The 23212-nt window shown below is 40.8% G+C and overlaps 1 protein-coding gene across 1 annotated transcript; it reads right to left on the reverse strand.

The window, feature by feature from the left end:
* Positions 1–393: 393 nt before the first annotated feature.
* LOC143648517 (uncharacterized) lies at positions 394–7707 on the reverse strand. The gene is made up of 2 exons (XM_077118702.1): positions 5725–7707; positions 394–1982 (listed from the first exon to the last, which is right to left on the reverse strand). Exons 1-2 carry the CDS (start codon positions 5896–5898, stop codon positions 1842–1844), a joined length of 315 nt encoding a protein of 104 aa, XP_076974817.1. The 5' UTR covers positions 5899–7707; the 3' UTR covers positions 394–1841.
* Positions 7708–23212: the final 15505 nt, after the last annotated feature.

The raw sequence follows: 23212 nt of genomic DNA on the forward strand, positions 1-23212 counted from the left end.
GGCCTTCTTTTACTTGTATATTTATGTGCTTTAAAAGGGTTGGGAAGTTTTCCCCCATTAAATCCTCACCTGCTCTTTCTAACCTTTACTCTGCTCCTCTGCTTCTGGGACACCAATAATTCTTATATTTTATACATTTTGTTGTGTCTATCATTTCCCTAAGATCCAATTCAAATTTTTCCATCTTTTTTCCCATTTGCTGTTTTGAGTGTTTGAAATCAGTTATCCTGTCCTCTAGTTCACTTATTCTTTCTTCTGTCTCTTCAAATATGTTGTTGCATGTCTTTAGTCTGTTTTTCATTTGATCATCAGAATCTTTAATCTCTGTGATATTTGTTATTTTTCTGTAAGAATTTGAGAATTTTGCCACGCAAAGGAGGACTCCAAGAGACGTTCTCTCATGCAACACGCAAGGGGTTTATTTTCCACACATGTGTGGGGCTCGCTGAACACGCAGGAACAGAGAGCCCCGAACTTAAGTCTGCAAAAGCTTTTTAAAGGGTAAGATGAGGGGGGTGGGGGTTGAGCATGGGTCACAGGTGCTGTTTTGCAAAAAGCAGATAAGAGCAGCTTTACAACAAGCACTTTTAACAGTTTCACAGCGAGCATTTCTTGAGCATGAGTCATGGGAGTGGCTATTGCAGATAGCCACAGTTTTACAACAAGTGATTTAGGCGCAAGGAGTCAGGGGGGGAAAGGGCGAGAAACAGATAACCGCCCTGGGAAAGTCTCGGATTGTTTATTTTCAACCTGATGGGGCCCATAATTCTTTTCTTTATAATTCTTAACTCACACCAAATGCATAGCCATGAATACAAAATGACACAAATGCTTTTGCTGGATATTTCAGAAGCTAAGATATATGTAAATAGCTAAATTAAGCAGGAAAAATTAGCTACTGTTAAGCTTTATAAAATTCCCTTTTACATTCCCCACTCCTTTTCGTATATATCTCTAATCTTAGAGATTTTCTGGATTATTTAACACTGAGTACTGTTGTCTGATGAGCATTAGTTTGACATTTCCAATCTGCCCCTGTAAAAACTGTATAATTTTATTTAGAATACATGGTCTTATAGTTATTATTAAAAGTAACACAGTTAAGGGCCCAGCGAGAGCAGATAATAGCGTTGTCAACCAGGGGGACTTAGTAAACCAAGATTCAAACCACCCCTGTTGCGCCTCTCGTTCTTTTTGTCTTTCACGAAGGCGCTCTCTGAGTTTTGTCATGGACTCTTTAACAACACCAGAGTGATCCGCATAGAAACAGCACTGTTCTTTTAAAGCTGCACATAGTCCCCCCTCTTTGAGGAAAAGTAAGTCAAGTCCCCGCTTATTCTGCAGAACTACTTCTGAAAGGGAGGTTAGAGAGTTCTGAAGGGCTGAGACAGATCTTTCTATTTCTTTTAAGTCTTGATCTATCGCGGCCTGTAATTTACTGGTTTGTTGATTGCTATGTACAATGGCAGCAGTCCCTTTGCTTATACCGGCAGCGACAGTTACCCCCAGAGTGGTAAGATTACAAGGGGGTACTAGGAACGAAGGCTCCCCTGCTCCCTCCCAAGTTTTTATAGTCTTTCCATTTTCCCATCTGGATATTGTCTATTTCCAAGGCTTATGCGGGTTGGAATTGGGTTCCCCTGGGGGAAGGAGGAGAAGGAGTAGTAACCCTACGAACCCGCAGCTTGAGAGGACTGTTAGTCTTTTCCAGTTTTTATTGGGACTCAGAGGGCGAAGGCGCAAGTTTGAGATGAGACGCATGGATCCAGGATGCGATGCCATCGACCTTGACTGCGGTGGGGGTGGTCAAGAGTACCTGATACGGTCCTTTCCAGCGAGGTTTAAGAGTCTGTACCTGGTGGCGGCGGACGTAGATGAAGTCTCTCACCTGATATTGATGCAGAGTTCTGTTGTTTCCTGGCTGGTAGGAGGTGGAGAGCTGCCGCCACAGGAACCGCTGGGCTTTTTCCAAGGCTCGCAGCCTGTCAAGCAAGGGGGTATGAAGGGAACTATTAATCTCTAGAATGGAAGACATGTCCTTGACTGGAGTTGGCGCTCCATATAAGATTTTATAAGGGGTTAGATTACACAAGAGAGCAGAGGGGGTATTTCTGGCTCTGAACAGGGCATAAGGCAGGAGCATGGTCCAATCTTTCAAGCCAGTCTCTAAAGCTAATTTGGTTAGGGTCTCTTTAATTGTCCTGTTCATTTTTTTACCTGTCCTGAACTTTGGGGTCTGTATGCGCAATGCAATTTCCAATCAATCCCCAATATCCTGGCCACACCCTGACTTACCTGGGCTACAAATGCGGGTCCGTTATCTGACCCTATTACCTTTGGTAGACCGAACCGGGGAAAAATTTCTTCCATAATCTTCTTGACTACGACCTGGGCCGTTTCTCTCTTAGTTGGGTAGGCTTCAATCCATCCTGAAAAGGTGTCTACAAAAACTAGTAAGTATTTAAGTCCATATTTTGCAGGTTTAATTTCAGTAAAGTCGACTTCCCAGAACTGCCTAAGTTGAGTTCCCCTTAGTCTTTTTCCGTTAGGAGCTTTGGTGGGGTAGGCGTTCACAATTTGACATGCCTGACATTTTCTAGCTACGCGATCTGCCAGCTTTTTCCTTTTTGAGGCTGTCAGAGGGTACAATTCCCTCCGGTCTTGCAGGAGCTGCTGTAGTTTCCCTGTCCCCAGGTGAGTGAGCTGGTGGACCTGCTGTATGTAAGCTAGGGCTTCCGATTCTCCTAGGGGTGCAACTTCAGATAGTGTTTCAGGGGGTTGCTGGGTTTTTTTTTTTTTTTTGGTTACTAGGACCAAGTTTATAAGGTCCCTTAATGCTGCCGCTTTTGCTTCTTCATCTGCTTGCTTATTACCCAGGGTTATTGGGTCAGAGCCTCTTTGTGTTTGATTTTTTTACTAGCTGAGGTTAATAGCCCTCTTTGTTGGTAAATTGCCCCATGTACGTGGGCAGTAGCAAAGGCATAACGGCTATCTGTATAGATAGTCGCTCGCTTTTCTTTTGCTAATTTTAGAGCTTTTGTGAGGGCAATTAGTTCAGCCTTTTGGGCAGATGTTCCCTCCGGGAGGCTAGAAGACCAAATAACTTTTGTCCCACTGACTACCACCGCTCACGCTCGTTTCTTACCGTGTTGGAGAAAGCTGCTTCCGTCCGAAAACCAGGTTACCTCCGAGTTAGGCAATGATTGGTCTTTTAAGTCTCTGCGGATTCCGGTCTCTTCAGCTAATATCTCTTGGCAAGTGTGCTGCACAGGTCCCGCGGTCTCGTCCGGGAGCAGGGTAGCGGGGTTTAAAGCTGACGGGGCCCCGAAAGTCACCCTGTCCTTGTCTAGGAGTATGCTCTGATAGTGGGTAATTCTGGCATTTGACATCCATCTATCTGGAGGCTGGTGGATTATGCTTTCCAGGGCGTGAGGGGCTATTATGGTCAGCTTCTGTCCTAGAGTGAGTTTGTCTGCGTCTTTTGCCAGGAGGGCAGCTGCCACGATGGCTTTGAGACAGCGTGGCCATCCGCTGGCAACTGAATTTAATCGCTTGGACAGATAGGCTACCGGTCTTTTCCATGGGCCTAAAGCCTGTGTTAGGACCCCTCTAGCCACGCTTCTCCTTTCTTCTATGTAGAGCGTGAAAGGTTTATTCACGTCTGGGAGGGTTAAAGCTGGAGCTGACAGGAGCGCTTTCTTAATGCTGTCGAAGGCTTCCTGCTGTGCTATTCCCCACTGGAAATCAGCGCTCCCTTTGAGCAAGGGGAATAATGGGGCAGCAAGGGCTGCAAACTCTGGGATTCACAACCGGCAGAATCCCGCTGTCCCTAAGAACTCTCGTAGCTGCTTTCGGGTCGTGGGCGGGGGTATTTGTGTTACAGTTTTCTTTCTAGCCTCGGTGAGCCATCGCTTTCCATTCTTAAGAGTATATCCCAGGAAGATTACTTCCCTTTTACAGATTTGGGCCTTTTTGGCCGAGGCTCGGTACCCCAGTGCGGCTAGCTCACTTAACAGTTTTCGGGTCTCATACTCACAGTCCTCCTTAGTGTCTGCTGCCAACAGTAAGTCATCCACATATTGTAGCAAGGTGACTCTGGGATGCTGAATTCTGAAGGAGCTTAAGTCTTTATGAAGAGCTTCATCAAAAATGGTGGGGGAGTTTTTGAACCCCTGGGGCAAGTGTGTCCAAGTCAGTTGGTTTGAGGACCCCGTCTCTGGATCGACCCACTCGAACGCAAACAAGGGTTGACTGTCTTTATGCAAGGGCAGGCAGAAGAAAGCATCTTTTAGATTAAGCACAGTATACCAAGTCTTTTCAGGAAGGAGAGTGCTGAGCAGGTTATAGGGATTTGGCACCGTAGGATGTATATCCTGCACTCTGCTATTTATTTCCCGTAAATCTTGCACCGGTCTATAGTCTCTAGTTCCTGGCTTTTTGACCGGCAATAAGGGAGTGTTCCAGGCTGATTGACAGGGCTTAAGTACTCCCAAGCCAAGGAATTTCTCTATATGGGGCTTGATTCCTTCCCGGGCTTCCTTGCTTAAGTAGTATTGTTTTACCCGAATTGGAGAAGCGGTGGGCTTTAGGGTCACCACTACTGGGGGCTGATTGACTGCCAACCCTAACCCAGCAACTTCTGCCCAGGAATTAGGGAATTCTTCAAGCCAGGCCTGAGGAATAGAACTGTGGAGCTGTTCTGATTTTACATACAGCTGATATTCTTCTTCGACTGGCAAGGTGAGGGCAGTTATTACAGGTTGGCTTACTAGCGGGTTTAAAAATTTCACCTTTGGCCCCTTAGGATTGAAGGTGATTCTCGCCCTTAGTTTAGTTAACAAGTCTCTTCCCATAAGCGGGGCAGGGCACTCAGGGATAACTAGGAAGGAGTGTTGAACCCTCCCCTTCCCCAGGTCCATGGTTCTTTTAGTAGTCCAGGTGCAGTAGCGACTGCCATTTGCTCCCCGCACCAAGGACTTTTTTGTAGAGAGCGGGCTTATAGGTTCTTGGAGGGCCGATATTACTGTTCCCATGTCGACTCCAAAATTAATTGGTACCCCCTCCACATTAAATTTTACCCTGAGCTCGGGGAGGGGTGCCAAGCCCTGACTCCCCTAGTCTTCACTTTCTAGAGCCAACGTGGCCGGTTGTTGCCAATTTGGGGGCCTAGTACCCCTCCATTTTTTGTTTTTTTTTTGTTTTTCGGACAGTTTTTGCCCCGGTGCCCAGTTTCTTTGCAGTAGGTGCATTGGTCTGGACTAAGAGGGGTACGATAACGCCGACCCGAGGGATTTTCTCCAGCTCGTCCTCTACCTTCAGTGTTTCTTTCAACTACTGTGGCCAGGATCTTTGTTAATTCTTTCGTTCTCCTTTTCTCTCTTACCAACTCTTTTTCCTCTCTCTTATAAAACATTTTTTCAGCTTCTTTGATTAAATCTCGCAAGGCTAGGTCCTGCAACCCGTCTAAGTGCTGCAGCTTGCGTCTAATGTCTGGAGCTGATTGGCCGATAAAGGCCATGGCCACTGAGGCTCTTTGATCCTCTGATTGAGGGTCAAATGGAGTATACCTACGGTATGCTTTCATTAGTTTTTCTAAAAAGACTGAGGGCGATTCGTCCTCTCCCTGAATAACCCCTCTTACCTTGGCCAAATTGGTGGGCCGGCATGCGGCTGCTCGGAGACCCGCTACTAGAGTCTGGCAATAGATGGACAGATGCTCCCTACCTTCAGAGGTGTTCGGGTCCCAATTAGGGCGGCGCAGCGGGAACCGATCATCGATGATATGCTGGAGTTGGGTGGGTCTCCCGTCTTGTCCAGGAACTTGCTTCCTGGCTTCCGGTAGGATTCGATCTCACTCCTCCGTGGTGAAGAGAGTCCCCAGGAGTTGTTGACAATCATCTCAAGTGGGCTGGTGAGAGAACATAAGGGACTCCACCAATCCAGTCAGCCTAGTGGGAGCCTCGGAAAAAGGAGGGTTATTATTTTTCCAGTTATATAAGTCAGAGGAGGAAAAGGGCTAGTATTGTAGAGCGGGCATTTCTCCCCCGTGTCCATCATCCACTGGAGGCCCGTACGGTCTGAGGGGGAGAGTGACTGCTACATCAGATGGGCTTAGTGCTCATCTGCTTCGTGTACTATGTGCCGGTCCTGGTTCATCTGGGATCGTCTCTTGGTGAACCTGCGGGGAGAGAGAACTAGAGGAGGGAGAAGGTGAGCTGAGAGAAGGGGGGTCCTGTACCGGAGCTGAAGGGTAGGGAGGAGGGGAAGAAGGACCTGCGTCGAAGAGGAGTAGATCCGATTGGGATTCCAGTAGGACTGCAGGAGGTAAGGAAGGATAGAGTTTCGGAGCTTGAGAAGGACCCGGCACCTTGATTGGGAGTACAGAGGGAGAGTCATGTTGACCAAGAGGAGTGAGAAACGGCTTTACCCATGGAGGTGGATTTTCACACAGGTCCTGCCAAACCATGATGTAGGGCTGCTGGTCCGGGTGGCCATACGGGTCAGGGCGGAAGATGACTGACTTGACGGCCCAAATCAAGGGTAGATGAAAAGCTCCTTCCCGAGGCCATTCCACATTAAAAGAGGGCCACCCGGCCGAGCAGAACGTCTGCTATTTGCCTTTTTTTTTTTTTTATAATAAGAGATAGATTCTGACCTCTTTCCCTGACCTCAGACCAGTGTCTTAAGGTCAGAGAAAGTGGAGTCGACATTCCCTGACCCATCTTCAGTAAAACAAAAACAATTCCCAACACACAAATACAGACAGACACACACAGAGCCGGCACACCACGTTTACACAGTTTCAGAGACACAGCTCAGACTGGCCTGATGACTATGATCGAGTTTCCCCCTGTCAGAAGGGAAACAGAATCAGAGTCGGCCCTGTAGGAATCCTCCAGGCGTCCCCGGAGGTCCCCCAATCCCGAGGCGTCCCTCGGGAGAGTGACCTGCAACCCCGGACACGTCTGTCGGTTGCGGTCGGGGAGTGCTCACGCGACTCTCCGACAGTCACTGCCAGTCTGACAGACTAAGCGATCGCACTTCAGACAAAAAGGCCTCACTTACCCCGAGAGAAAGAGCTGTTGGAGCCTCCCCTTACAAAGAGCCGATCTCGGTGGAACCTCCAAATGTAAGAATTTGAGAATTTTGCCACGCAAAGGAGGACTCCAAGAGACGTTCTCTCATGCAACACGCAAGGGGTTTATTTTCCACACATGTGTGGGGCTCGCTGAACACGCAGGAACAGAGAGCCCCGAACTTAAGTCTGCAAAAGCTTTTTAAAGGGTAAGATGAGGGGGGTGGGGGTTGAGCATGGGTCACAGGTGCTGTTTTGCAAAAAGCAGATAAGAGCAGCTTTACAACAAGCACTTTTAACAGTTTCACAGCGAGCATTTCTTGAGCATGAGTCATGGGAGTGGCTATTGCAGATAGCCACAGTTTTACAACAAGTGATTTAGGCGCAAGGAGTCAGGGGGGGAAAGGGCGAGAAACAGATAACCGCCCTGGGAAAGTCTCGGATTGTTTATTTTCAACCTGATGGGGCCCATAATTCTTTTCTTTATAATTCTTAACTCACACCAAATGCATAGCCATGAATACAAAATGACACAAATGCTTTTGCTGGATATTTCAGAAGCTAAGATATATGTAAATAGCTAAATTAAGCAGGAAAAATTAGCTACTGTTAAGCTTTATAAAATTCCCTTTTACATTTCTATTCTTTCAAATTCCTCTTTATGCTCTTCTACTGTCTGTTGCTTCCTATTGAAACGGAGCTCGAAGGATATTAAGGAATGATGAGAAAGAAAGAAAGGAAGAAGGAGAGAAAGAGAGACACAGATGGGCTCAGGGGGTCTGAAGCTTGAGTTTACTTCAGACAGACTTCAGACAACTTTATTCTCAACCAGATCCTTGTTATATACCACAGAATGTCAATAGATATGCAGGCATTTCCTGAGGGAGCAAGATTCTTATCTCACAGTGTTCTTCATACTTAACATAACTGTTTTGGGTAAACATTCTCTTCCTCCCAGATTGCTCTACATAACAATCGCCACAGTTTACCACTGCCATCCCGAGCCCAGCAGCTTGCAACAAATTCTGTAGGTCTTGCTTTAAACTCTTGGCTTCTACATTTCCCCCTTTTTATTTTATAAGCTGAGGAAAACAAGAATCACATTTTTAGGGTGACTATAAGCAGAGGTGACTTTGATTCAGGAGGGAGCCAACGAGTTTTTGCAAGAATCACCTTTTTCTTTGTTGTTAAACACAGCTGAGGAGGAAGCAAAGTATAAACAGCCCCAAACCTAAGATTTTTTAGCTCTTGGGTAAGTGATTGTGTAACATTACTTCCATAGGCTATATGTAGATTATTCTAATTTACATTCTAATACCCCTTTTTTGTAATTCTAAGATATGAGGACTTAAACTATCTGAAAGCCTTAAAAGATGCCTATTCCCTTTTCCCATTCTATTTCAAACAAGCCATATGTTAAAAGAGGGCAATACAAAAACTGCTCTTATTCCTTTTACACTTTAAACTTTGTAAAAAAATTAAATTATACATTTGATCTCCAATATGAACCAATGTCATTTCTATATCATTTAGTCCATTATTAGTTTGCTCATCAATGAGATTGTCTATGCCATGGTTCATTGGTGTTTTTCTAACAATGCTGCATCTGTACAGTTTGTTGCAATGCGGTTCCAGCGACTGCAGCCACTGTGATGCTTCCAATGATTCCAATGACAGATGCAATAATGAATCCAATTAGTCTATTAGTCCTTTTTAGATATTCTTTTGCCAAATGGATCAGTATATGTGTTTCTGGAGAGGATTGCAAAGATCTTGACATCTGCACCGGCAGCCAAATACCTCTTTTCCTTTCTGCTATAATCATCTGCTATAATCAACTCATCCATTCCAACTGCAACATAAATGCTTGGGGACAAGTGAATAGAGAATAATTTTCACAATTAGAAGTTTGATTTCTTATATGCATATGAACTTTAACAAGTATATATGGATCTCTAATACATATTTGTATGTAGTGTTTATGGCTGCTATTTAAAAAGAAGTTATAGTTACTAGAATTGGCTATAAAAATTGGTCTCAGTCCTAGAAAAATTTTTTGTCAGTTTCTTTCACTAATGCTATATTTATCATCCCATGAATTTGGCACAAATTACCCTCCATGAATTAAACCCTGATTTAGCTTGCCTGTCCATATAGTCTCAGTTATCTTCAAGTTAGAGATGGGAGACCCCACAGGGGCTGCATCTCTTACAATTCCATAGGAATCATTAATTATGATAACTGCTCAATTCATATGACATAACTCATCCATTCCAACTTTCTTTCCCATCTAATAGGCAAGTATCCTTTGTATCCATAGATTTATGCATATAGGTCTTTCTAAAAATGGAATTAAATTTGACACCAGTTTTCTTTTTATTGGACCTAGGAATCTTAAACTTGTATTCAGATTATTTTGATAAAGTTGGATTGGCCCATGTTAGGGCTCACAGATAATCTCAGTAAGTATAAATATGTCCCTGTCCTTCAGCAATCAAAATTGTATGTCCTATAGCATACATTACCCATTTAGTTATTTTTTGTCCAGGTCAATATGTCTGGGTTTTATTCTCTTCGAGGGAATCCAAACTGAAGTTCCGTCATCTGCAATGACAAGAGCAAATCCCCTACCCCACACCTTTACCATTCCTGGTTTCCATAAATCATCTTTAACATCTTTCCAATAGATTGGCTGCAGCTGCAGTTCTGTTTGGGATATATCATTTTTCTTTTCCAAATTGCTAAAATGTTGTTCTGCTGGAGTCTGTGATGAATTATCATAAATGTTTAAAAATTTAGAGTAAACAATGCCTTTGCTAATTGATCTTTAGGAGTACTTATTTTCATAACATCATCCTCCTGATCATCATCTCCCCCTTTTTGTTTTAAAAGCATAGACTTTAGCGTCCGGTTTGCTCATTCAATAATTCCTTGCCCTGAGGGATTGTGTGGAATTCCTGTAATATGAGTAATATTAAAAGTAGTACAAAATTTATGAAATTGTTTTCCTGTATAAACAGGACCATTGTCCGTTTTAATAGATTGAGGGCATCCCACAACAGCAAAAGCATTAAGTAAATGTGATTGAACATGGCAAAAACGATCTCCAGATTGTGCGGTAGCCCAGATGAAATGAGAACAAGTGTCTATGATAACATGTACATATTGCATTTTACTAAAATGTGAAATATGAGTAACATCCATTTGCTATAATTCATTTGCTTTTTGACCTCTAGGATTAATCCCTGATGCAAATGGGAGTGCATTTAAAGGCCCACAGGTTTGACAAGCCCTAACAATGTCCTGAGCTTGCTGTTTAAAAAGGATGGAAATTTCTTTCACAGCCCTTTGCTATTGATATGAGTCAATTTGTGAAATGTTGTGGGATTTTGCATTACCTCCATAAGAGTATCTGCTTGCTGATTTTGTAATGATAAAGGACCTGTAAGATTGGTTTGAGCTCTTTATATGCATGATAAAAAGGGGAGTAATTCAGCTTTTGACTAATGTTTGTGAATGTAAAAACATTCAGGACAATTCATTTCTTTTAAACAAAGAAGCCGTCTCAATGTGAGTAACTGTTTGGTACACATATTCAAAATCAGAAACAATATCAAGAGATTGTGGAAAACTTTGCAATACTTGAATTACAGCTGCTAATTCAGTACGCTGGGCTGAGGTATAAGGCCTTTTTTAACTTGTTTTCCACTGGGGTGAAATATGCAGCCTTCCCATTAGTATTATCATTGGTAAAGACAGTAATAGCTAGCGGGGAAGCTGGAACTATTTTAGGCAAAATTGATTGTGTTCATTTTTAAAAATTGTAAAAGTTTTGACATAGCAAATGATTATTCATTTGTCCTTTAAAGTCACTTAATGCTATTTGCCAAGAGGTATTGAAAATATATAGAATTTGAAACTCTTCCTTTGTGAGATCACACACTATGTAATTAGGGATCATGATCACTTAATTGATAATATCTTTGGTGACCTTTGACTATTAAAGAAATAATCTTTTGCAAATATGTATTTAAACATTTTTGTCAATTGTTTGGTAAAAAAATCCATTTTAAAACACCGTCTTGCTAAAATAGGCCTGTGGGAGATTGCAAGGTAAAGAAAATAGTAAAATCAACAGGATTTTTAAAATCTATTTGAACAAGCTGTCCTTTTTGAATGCATTGTTAAATTAATTGTAACTCTCATTCAGCTGAAGCTGTTAACTGCCTTTTGCTTAATAAGTTAAAATCTCCTTGTAAAATATCAAACAAGTTTTGTAACATATAATTAGGAATCCCTAAAGTGGCAGGTAGCAAAAATGAAAGCAGGGTGTCAATAGTGACGTGTACCCATAGTAAATGACCAGATTTTTAAAATTGAATTCATTGGATTGATTAAAAAGGAATGCAAGAATGTGGATTCTTTATAATTGGTTGTGCATTTTTGCTAATTTTAAATTTATTTCATGCAGTTTTTATTTTTTCTCACAATAGTGGCCAAATTCTGATTTGCTTACATGACCGGGCCCAGTTGGGTCCTCTGGGAACTGGCTAGGGACCAAGAGGAGCTTCCTGGGACTTAGATATCTTTATTAAAGTACACCTCCTTCTGGGGGGATAGCCAGTCCTCCCAGCTAGAGTGTACATTTTAACTATTTCTTACCAAGGTCATGTGATAACAATATCAGTTGCATGTAATGGCAACATCAGGTGAACAAAAAAGACTCCACAAGTATATTTTTTCCTTGCATTCAACCCTCAAATCTGATCTGCTTCCAATTTAAGCCATGGTTATCTTGGGATAAATTTAGTTTATACATATATAGTTTATATAAACACTGGACAAAGCATTAAAGTATTTTGGCTTAAAGGAACTTAGGTATTTAAATGATTTGAATATTATTTAGTCAGTAATAGATTCATTTATAGTAATAGTACTTAGATTAATAGATTAAGCCACCTGGTTTAGGACAAGAAGCACTTTTTGCCAGTATAATGATACCCAGGAGAAAATCAGTATTTTTTATACAGATAATAACATGATAAAAGTTAACATAAGTTATTTTGATAAAACACAGACTCTTTGCTTTCTAACTAATTATTTAGAATTTTTTTTTATATCCTTTCATTAGAACAGGCTAAAAGTCCAAGAAAACATTGTCATTTTAGACTCATTAAATCTTTCTTGATTTTAACCATAATTTCTATTTTTATAAACCCTCAGCACTTATTATATTAGTTTAGGCTTTGTCCTATATTTTTCTTGCTTAGTAACAGTTATTCATTTTAGGAAAAAACTATTCTGCTTTCCTATTAATAAAAATACATCTTTCATATTTTTCATACTTAAATCATTACTTTGAACAAATATTTTACCACATATGTAATTACCATCAAAATTAAATTTGTTAGAATAATGTTAAATATTTAAAATACTTTAATGTTTCAAATATGCATTAACTATCAATATATAGTTTTTAACAAGAATTTTTAGTTTTAAAGTTCTTAAAATATATTTCTCTTTTCAAACATGAATAGGAGCTAAACTCATGGCCAGTTTCCAAATTGCTGTTTATTGAGGAGTTAAGTTAACAAAAGGAGATGGGATTGCCGTTCCCATTCTGAGTCATAGGACTTTACCTGTAGTATTGGTATAAATCTCATAGAATAATCATTCAGACTAAACAAAGGTAACCTAACAGAATACCTTGAGTCAGAACTACAATCCCAAACTGCACACCCTATTGGGGACCAACCTGCCACAGGAACCATCAATGAGCACTGACCCCCATTTGGTATGGCACCTTTCTCACTGAATACTTTCTAACTCAGGTGTACATGAATCCCTATATAAAGGCAGCCCATCAAGAACAAGCCCAGAAACAAATCTTTCTTTATCCTGCTCTGCCAAAGGCACAGCAAAGAAGCAATTTTTAAAATCTATCATAATAAATCAGTTCTTAGAAATTACAACTGGTGTGGGCAAGCCAGGCTGCAATGACTCCATAGGCTGAACCACAGTATCAACTTTTATCAAATCAGTCAACATTCTCCATTTTCCTGACCTCCCTCCTGCAATAAATATTGGAGAATTCCAAGAACCACGAGATTCCTCTAAACGTCCTGCTCCAAACTGTTCCCAAATCAACTGAGTCAGAGCCTCAAACCTCTCTACAGATAAGGGCCACTGCTCAACCCAAAAAGGCCCGCCTGTAGTATTTGTAAGTGGATGTCCCTGGAGCATCTCCTCACTTTATGCTTTAAGAGTTCCCTTATTAGATCCCTGTTTGGGCGCCAATTGCCGAGTCCAGCTCAAGCAACTGTCGAAACAGGGTAAGAAGTGGTAGTGGGAGATTGAGAAGAAGCACAACTTAGAGTTTAAGACAAAGCATGAGCCAGGTAGTTCATTGCCTGACTGAACACAATAACCAAATAGAAACAGGAATATTTTCCCCGTCTTATATTCACTGCAAAGCCTTCATAACGAATTTCCATTACTTAAGATTTAAAACATTATGGCCTTAAGGCTGAAACCAACAACAATGTTTTTGAATGAGCTCAAATAAGCTTACTAATTCAGATGTTTTAACAGGCACCCCAGTAGCTTTAACACACACACATACTCCTCCAGCCGCCTATTATGATCACCCGTTACCCTGATGATCCAAGGAAAATGCTTACTTTACCAATATGACTCGAGTCCTCTTTTATTGGCTGGACACACGTGCCTCTAATGAGACTTTTCCTTGGTTCCTTAATATTGATTTGGAGTCTTCTTCTTCGAGCCCCACGTTGGGCGCCAGATGTTGCTTTCTGTAGAAATGGAGCTCGAAGGATATTAAGGAATGATGAGAAAGAAAGAAAGGAAGAAGGAGAGAAAGAAAGACACAGATGGGCTCAGGGGGTCTGAAGCTTGAGTTTACTTCAGACAGACTTCAGACAACTTTATTCTCAACCAGATCCTTGTTATATACCACAGGATGTCAATAGATATGCAGGCATTTCCTGAGGGAGCAAGATTCTTATCTCACAGTGTTCTTCATACTTAACATAACTGTTTTGGGTAAACATTCTCTTCCTCCCAGACTGCTCTACATAACAATCGCCACAGTTTACCACTGCCATCCCAAGGCCAGCAGCTTGCAACAAATTCTGTAGGTCTTGCTTTAAACTCTTGGCTTCTACAACTGTCTTCATCTTATATGTCATTGGCCATCCCACTTATTTTATTTAGTAGAGTTATGTGATCATCTTTGACTAGTTGTTCCAATGTCTATGTGTCCTTTCTTGTTCTAATTTGGTTGTTAGGCTGGACTATATCTGTTTGCCTTGTGATTGCACAGTTTTCATCACATATAAATATCTTGATTGATTTACTTTGAAAGTTGATTTCCTTCAGAAGTCTAAAGTTTGTGTTTGCCAGATGGGTGTGTAGAATGCAGGGCACAAGGTGGGGCACAGCAGTGTGGTGATGCATTGCAGCACAGGCATACATGTAGGTTGGGATGTTACACTGGTGCTTGTGAATGTGAGTGTCCAGCAACCAGGGAGAATGTAGCTGTGTGGGTGCACAAGCCTGGTGGCTTAGCCCTGGTGTGTGCTGGTCTAAGATGTGGAGCCCTTTGTATGCATGTGTAGAGCTATGGCAGAAGGTCAACATTATACCTGCATGGACTGGGGTGGATGTAATCCATATCCAGTGGTCAGCACTTTCCCAGAGCTGGGGGTGTGTGTTGGGGGAAAGGTTTGTCTGAGGGTCGTGTGCATGTGTGGGTCTAGGAGTGCTCTAAACTGATGTTCCCAGAGCTGAAGGGCATGAGTGGGAGCCAAGCACATATGCCAGTCTAGGAGTGCCAAAAACTGATGTGAAGAGCTTGGGGTGTGGTGGGAGGTTGTGGAACACTATGGGCTAGGGGTGGGTGTAGCCTGAGTATGGAGGTAAACACCACTTTCAGTCTTTATGTGTTGGTGACAGCCTGCAAGGAGCAGAGAGGGGAGGTAGTGCTCAGAAGGGGTACAGGTTAGGTCAGCTGGGCTGCATTTGGAGTGGGAGTTGGAGCAGGTATGCATGCCGGGTTTTCACAGGGTGGAGGCACTTGAAGCATGGGGAGTGGGGGGTGTGACAGAGTTCAGGTGCTTGGGGTGTGGGTTGAGTTGTAGGTCACCAAGCTGTGTTGGTAAACCAAGCTGTGTTGGTAAAGATAGTGTATGGAAGGAACATTGCTTGGCTTACTTCTTAGTCCTTGTCTCCATGTCCATGCACTCCTGTGGGCTCTGGGCATCTTCATTAGGTTCCAGTTCCCTGATTCTTAACTCCTCAGCTTTTGCAACCAGAAAGACCCTTCTTGGGCCAGGAACTGCCATGGAGGTCAGCAATGTCTAATTTTGCTCACAGTCACACAGACCCCACCAGACACAGTGGTCCAACACAGAGCAAGACCCAAACCAGGTGTACTTTTTTAAAGCTTATTGATCAGTACACTTAAAATGAATATGGTTTGTTACATGTCAATTATGTAGCAATAGAGTTGGTTAAATATGTGCATGAGTGTTCATATATGTTTACATTCAATATCTGAATATTCTTCTATAATCTTTACTCTTCCCTTTATGATCAAGGTAACTATTTTTTCTCACTCAGATTATTGTGTTAACTTCAAAACAGCCTTGCTTCCTGCCAACATTGTCCTATAAATGTATATTCTCAACACAGCTCAACTTAAGTGTGTCTTTCAAAATGTATGACAGATCATGTCACTCATTGCCCAGAATCTTCTAATGGTATCCACTCAAAGTACAACTCCCCTCCCAACCTTATCCCTCTATCCCTACTTTCTATTGCTTTCCCATTTGCTAACTTTGCTCATTTACGCAGGTTTCTTTACTATTTCTTCTATATGTCTGGCATATTCTGCCTAAAGACATTTTCACCTGTTTATCTTTCTCACACTAGAGCTCTTCTCTGTGATATTCATATGTCTAGGGCTGTAGCCTCATCCAAGTCTTTGCTCAAATTGCTCCTTTTCAGTGATGCTTACCCAATGAACTCATTTAAAATTTCAAATTACTCCCCTTTCATCATATTCTGTATTTCTTATACTCATTTATATTTTATTTCTTTCATAGAACAAATCAATTTTAAATAGACATAATTCATGTAATATGTTGGCTTTCTGTCTTCTCTATAATGTAAGCTCCTTGAAGGCACAAAATGTTCTTTATTCTGTTTATTCCTATATCTTCATAACTTAGGATACTACCTAACAGAAAAAGGAATTGTAGAATTTTTTAAGTTATTAAAAGAGGCAGATTATTTCAAACCCTATAAAAATAATGCTTCAGATTAAATAATATTTATAATATAATAAGATATAGAAATACAGGAGTGGTGTTAACTTTTAAATTTCTATTATGGTTATACATGCAGATTTTATAGAGTAATGAATTTACTCTTTTATAGAACTGATATATTCTCTTACAATAAGAGCACTCAAGTAAAAAATGTAAAACCGCAGAAGTTGTATACCTCCCAGAATCCCAATGTCCATGTTTTATTTCTTACAATAACATTGATTAAATAAAAATGTACCCAATCTTCTCCCTTGCCTATGATATGATTTTTCATATTTATTGTCTGAAGTATTCTTCCTCTATGTTTGAAATTCAATATCTAAAACAAGTTATATACTTATGATGATTGCTTTGCTATAACTTTCTTTTATAAATGCTGTACCATTTTAGTGTGCACACTTTTAATTTCTTTGATGCATGTTAATTTGTCAAAAACATTGTCACCCAGAGCCTTCCTTCTTAATTTTCCTTTTTTACATGGGTAGGCATTGGGAATCAAACCCAGATCTCTGGCATGGCAGGTGAGAACTCTGCCACTGAGCCACCATTGTCAATCAGCCATAGATGCAATCAACTGAGTGATGATTTAAGTCTACAAAGTGTCCTTTCAGTAATGGTTAAGCCAGTGCTTGCTTGATCAGACAACTTTTCACCATCACCTTGCCAAGTTAAACCATGAACCTAGTCATCACAGCAGCATAATAAATTTACAGTTTTTTATCTTAACTGAACATTTTTTCTGTGTTTTTTTTTTTTAGGTATTTTATTAAGTATGACAATTACCTTTCTGTTAGGTCATCATTGTCATTCAGAATAATTGTTCCTCTTTACATATTTTTTTATTCTTTGTTTCTTTCTGTTTTTATATTCATTATTATTTTTAATTAATCCTCAATGCAGTATTTTAATTTTTTAGCTGTCCATTCATGCCTCTGGAGTTTCCTAATTATTTATTATGCTGCTGTGATGACTAGGTTCATGGTTTAACTTGGCCAGGTGATGGTGAAAAGTTGTCTGATCAAGCAAGCACTGGCTTAACCATTACTGAAAGGACACTTTGTAGACTTAAATCATCACTCAGTTGATTGCATCTATGGCTGATTGACAATGGTGGCTCAGTGGCAGAGTTCTCACCTGCCATGCCAGAGATCTGGGTTTGATTCCCAATGCCTACCCATGTAAAAAAGGAAAATTAAGAAGGAAGGCTCTGGGTGACAATGTTTTTGACAAATTAACAGAGTTTTGTGGAGTTAAGAGGTATACTTATGTTAGTTGGTTGTTCTTAGATATGTAGGATACAGTTATGAAAGAAAGGGATGAGGTGAAGGCTTCAAATCTGCAAGTTAAATGCTATATGAAAGACCCAGAGTCTCATTGTGTGATTAGCAGATTTACAACATAAACTCAATTCTAACCTTGTAAAGTATCTACTGTTAAAGTACAGGCATTGATTTGGAATAAAAGAGACCCTGAAAATTGGGAATAGGGGCATATGGGTCAATAATGATGGCAGTGGGGATATTGAAATCTTAGGTTCTGCTGAGCTTTGGCTATATAAACCTGTGATGGTCTGACCTGAGGAAACAGCCATCCAATTTCCAACCTGCTCTGAGGAGTTACCATGCAACCTCCAAATAAAGAGATTAATCATTCAGTACCTGCTGAATTTATAATCTTCTCCCCTGAGGAAACAGCCCTCAGTCCTCTGTCTAGAGAGATTAATCCTGTTTCACCAGATGAAACTGCAATGTAATGCCCTGAGGTCAGGTGATTGATGAAGTATTAGCTCAGGTCCATCGAAAAGTGTGTCCAGTTGGCTCCCAGGCACATTCTGTGTGTTTACCCTAATTTATAGAATGCATAAGTGGACTAGACATATTCAGAACTGGCAGAATCCCCACATTGTTTCCCTGATTCATGTAGTCATGGCTAATATGGTAAGAAAAGTCAAGTGGAAACAACTAGAAATGCCCCTTTCTAGCAAAATAGTCAGTTAGAACTAATACCTGATTCCTGGAAAGATTTAATAGATTAGTGCCACTCTTGAGAACTTGAAGGATGTGGTAGGTCCCTACCACATCCCAATTTAACTCTATTTGGCATGTGCAGTTATCAGATGGGTCTTGAGGATGGCAGTGGAATATTGTGAACTTAACCATGTGGTGACTCCAATTGCAGCTGCTGTTCAAGTGTGGTATCATTGCTTGGGCAAATTAATGCATCCCCTGGTACCTGGTGTGCAATTATTGATCTTCTAATACTTTTTTTTCTCAACGGCTGTTGGTAAGGACCACCAGAAATAGCTTACTTTCGCTTTCAAAGCCAGTAGTGTACCTTCATTTTCTTACATTGGGTATATATTAATTCTCCAACTCTATGTCATAATTTTGGCCACAGGGATCTTGATTATTTCTTCCTTCCAAAGTCATTACACTGATCCATTATATTGATAATATCCTAGTGATTGGATCTGGTGAGAAAGAAGTAGCAACTCTTCTTGACTTATTGATAAAGCATTTGCATGTCAGTGGATGAGAGATAAATCCTTCAAAAAATACAGGTACCTTCCACCTCAGTGAAATTTCTAATTGTCCAATGGTGAGATGCATGTCAAGATACTCCCTTTAAAGTGAAGAATATGCTGTTGCATCTGGCCCTACCTATGGCCAAAAAGAGGAACTTATTTCACCTCTTGGATTTTGGAGACAGTATATTCTTAATTTGGGTGTGCCATTCTGACCTATTTACTAAATGTCCATAAAAAACTGCTAATTTTAAATGGGGACTGGAACAAGTGGGGGCTTTGTGACAAGTCCAGGCTGCTAAGCAAGGCTCTTTGACACTTGGACCATATGATCCAGCAGAACCAATGGTGCTAGACATGTCATTGGCAAATGGAGATGCTCTCTGGAGCCTTTGGCAGGCCCCTATAAGAGAATCCAAATGTAGGCCCTTAGGATTTTGGAGTAAAGCCTTGTCATCCTTTTCAGATAATTAATCCCTTTTTGAGAAGCAGTATTGGTCTGCTACTGGACCTTAATAGAGACTGAATGCTTAAACATTGGCCACCAAGTTACCATGAGACCTGTGTTTCCTACCATGAGCTGGGTGTTGTCTGACCATACAATTGGGCATTCACAACAAAACTCCAACTTAAATGAAAGTTATTATATGAAAAAAACTCAAAAAGGTCCCAAAGGCACAGGAAAGTTACATGGGGAAGTGACTCAAATACCTATCAGCTCCACTCCTGCCATATTACCTTCCCTTTCCCAGCCCAGAGCTTTGGCCTCTTGAGGAGTTCTTCATAATTAGTTAACCAAAGAAAAGAAAACCTGGGCCTGGTTTAAAGATGGTCTGTTAGTCAGGGTTCTCTAGAGAAACAGAACTAACAGGAGATATCTGTAAATAAGAGATTAATAAAGATGTCTCACGCAATCATGGAATGGAAGAGTCCAAAATCCATAAGGCAAATGGAGATGCTGGCAGCTCTGCTGAAAGGTCTGATGAACTTCACAGGAGAGGCTCACTGACCAAAGAAGCAGTGAAAGCATCTCTCTTCTCCCTTAAAAGCCTTCAATTGATTGAATTATCTTGCGGTGGGAGACACACCCTAGTTGATCACAAATGTAATCAGGCACAAATACAATAAAGTGATGTGATTTAATATACCAACCTTCCAGTTTATCAACCAGCCATGAAATATCCTTGCAGCAATGGTCTGGCAATTGGGTATAATCACTTGCCAATGTAGACACCAGAATTCAGCCATCACTGATAGTTCTGCACAATATCTGATACTAACCCAAAGTGGAAAACTTCAGCACTACAGCCTTTTCTGGGTTGTCCCTGGAGGACAGTGGTGAGGGGAAGTCCCCCATGTGAGTGGGAGTTTGAGCAATTGTTCTTTTTTCTTAGAAGGAGACCTGGACAGAGCTATGTTTGTATATTGACTCATTGGCTGTTGCTACTTTTGATTGGTTCATCAGGGACTTGGAAGGAGAATGACAGGAAATTGGTGAGAAAGAGGTCTGAAGAAGGTTATGGACATAAAGCTTTTTGAGAAGACAAAAAACACACAGACATTTTTGTCTCATGTGAATATCATCAGAGTGTGACATTGGCAAAGGAAAGTTTTAATAATCAAGTGGATAAGATAATCCATTCTGTGGATACCAATCAGCCTCTTTCCCTAGCCACTTCTGTCCTTGTTCAATGTGTTCATTAATAAAATGGAGATTATACATGGGCTCAGCAAGATGGACTTCCATCACCAACTTTGACCTGGCTACAGCCATGGTTGAGTACCCATCTTCCAGCAGCAGTGTCCCATACCCAGTCTCTAAAATGGCACCATTCCTCATGGAGATCAGACTGCTATGTAGTGGCAGGTTGATTCCATTGGACTATTTCCATCATGGTGGAAGGGCAGCAATTTGTTCTACATGGAATATGCACATATACCTGTATTAGTTTTGCCTTCATTGTATGCAAGGTTTCCACCAAAACTACTATCTGTGGTGTCTGGAATGCCTGATCCACTGTCATCATATTCCACACAGCATTGCTTCTGATCAAGGGAACCCAGTTCATAGAATATGAAGTATGGAATGGCCACAGGCTCATAAAATTCTCTGGCCTTACCATGTTGCCCATCATCCAGAGGTAGTGGCTAGATAGAATGGTGGAACATTCTTTTGAAGAACCAATTATGGCACTATCTAAGGGGCAATATCTTGCAAGGCTGGGGAAAATTTCTCCAGGAGGCTCGATATGTTTTGAATCAGCATCCATCCTATGGTGCTCTTTCTCCTATATCCAGGATTCACAGGTCCAAAAATCAAAGGGTGGAAATGGGAGTAGAACCACTCACTATCATTCTTAGTGATCTATTAGAAAAAAAAATGCTTTCTGTGCCTACAACCTTAAGCTCTGCTGGTCTATGGTCTTAGTTTATAAAGGAGACATGCATTCTCTAGGAGACACAACAATGATTCTATTCAACTGGAATTTAAGACATCTGCCCATTTTGTGCTTCTCATGCCTCTGAATCAATAGGCAATGAAGGTGATTACTCCAGTGGCTTTGGTGATCACTCCTGACTATCAAGGTGAAATAGGATTGTAACTACACAATGGAGTTAAGGAAGAGTTTACTTAGAATACAGGAGATCCCCTAGGGCATCTCTAAGCACTACCATGCCCTGTGATTAAAGTTAATAGAAAATTGCAGCAACCCAATCTGGCCAGAGCTACCAAGGCCCAAAAACTACAGAAATGAAAGTTTGGGTCACCCCACCATGCAAAGAACCATGGCCAGCTGAAGTGCTTCCTGAGGGTAAAGGTAACATGGAATGGGTAGTGGCAGAAGGTAGTGATAAATATGGACTACAGCTATGTGACCAGTTAAAGAAATGAGGACCATAGTAATGTGAATATTTCTTCCTTGTCCTGCTATGAGTATGTTTGTATTTGTAAATAAAGCAAATATCTTTGTTTTCCTCTTTATCTTACCTATCATATGTTCAAATTAGATTATTAATATCATGGTTTTTAAGTTATAGGATATGAAGTTTAAAAGCTGATGTTACCTAAGGACCCACAGTCTATTCTGGAAAGATTTAGTGCACTTCCTATGTATGCAGGACAGTCAAATATTGTTAGATGAAAAATATGTCTGTTATTGTACTCTATTTAGAGAGTAAGTGTGGATATGCTACTGTTAATAGCTGCCAAGTTGACAATGGTTGGACTGTGAAGGCTAGGTTCATGTGTTAACATGGCCAGGTGATGGTGCACAGTTGTCTGGTCAAGCAAGCACTGGTCTATTACTTTCAAGATATTTTATGGCCTTAAATCATGTCAGTTGATTGAATCTATAGCTGATTACATCTATGATTAACTAAGCGGAATGTCTTCCACAATGAGAGAATCCAATCAGTTGCATTTAATCCAATGTGTTGAAGACTTTTAAGACAGAGTCACCAATAAGAAGAGAACTTTCCTCTCTGCTTCACCCAGCCAGCCTCTCCTGGAGGATTCGTCTATAACCTTCATTGGAATTGCCAGTTTGCAGCCTGTCCTATGAAATTTGGACTCAAACTTCTCCACAGTAGCATGAGACACTTTTATAAAATCTCATAGTTACAGATATCTCCTGTTGGTTCTTCTCTCTTCGAGTACCCTGACTAATACAGTTGGCAAGGTTTATTTTTCTCAATTGCTTTCCTCAACTATACATTTACAATTTTCAACTGATTTTGGTTGTTGTTTGTGTTAATCAAATTTTGAGCTCTCATTCCACTGTCTGTCTATGTTTTAATAAGTTTATGTGTACTGTTAAATATTCAGGTGATTGATTTTATTAGCTTGGGTTATGTTTTCTTACAGACTGAGTTCTTCATCTACAGATTGCAGTCTTTACTTTCATTGTTTGAAAGTAGAATATCCATAATTATTAATTTTCAGTAACTTCTTTAGGCTTATTTTTTGTAGACATGTCTGTCCAGAATTTCTTGCTCTTATTCTGATTCAGTGTGGCTGAATTCTTCTTGATACTTTTCACAGCTAATTAATATCAGTTATTTTCTGACATAAGGTTAAGTTTGAAAGCTAAGTCTTGGCTCTGCATTCATTTTTCTGAAACACAAATGTAAGTGGCAATTGAGAGAAACAGAGTTGTGTCATCTGGATATGGGTTTGGTGCATGTGATCTATCCGAGGATTCTAATAAATGCCTGATGGGATATATTCCATATAGACAATAGCATTTCTTATTTCTGAGTCCT

The sequence above is a fragment of the Tamandua tetradactyla genome, chromosome 10 (genome assembly GCF_023851605.1).
Source record: "Tamandua tetradactyla isolate mTamTet1 chromosome 10, mTamTet1.pri, whole genome shotgun sequence".
NCBI classification, from domain to species: domain Eukaryota; kingdom Metazoa; phylum Chordata; class Mammalia; order Pilosa; family Myrmecophagidae; genus Tamandua; species Tamandua tetradactyla.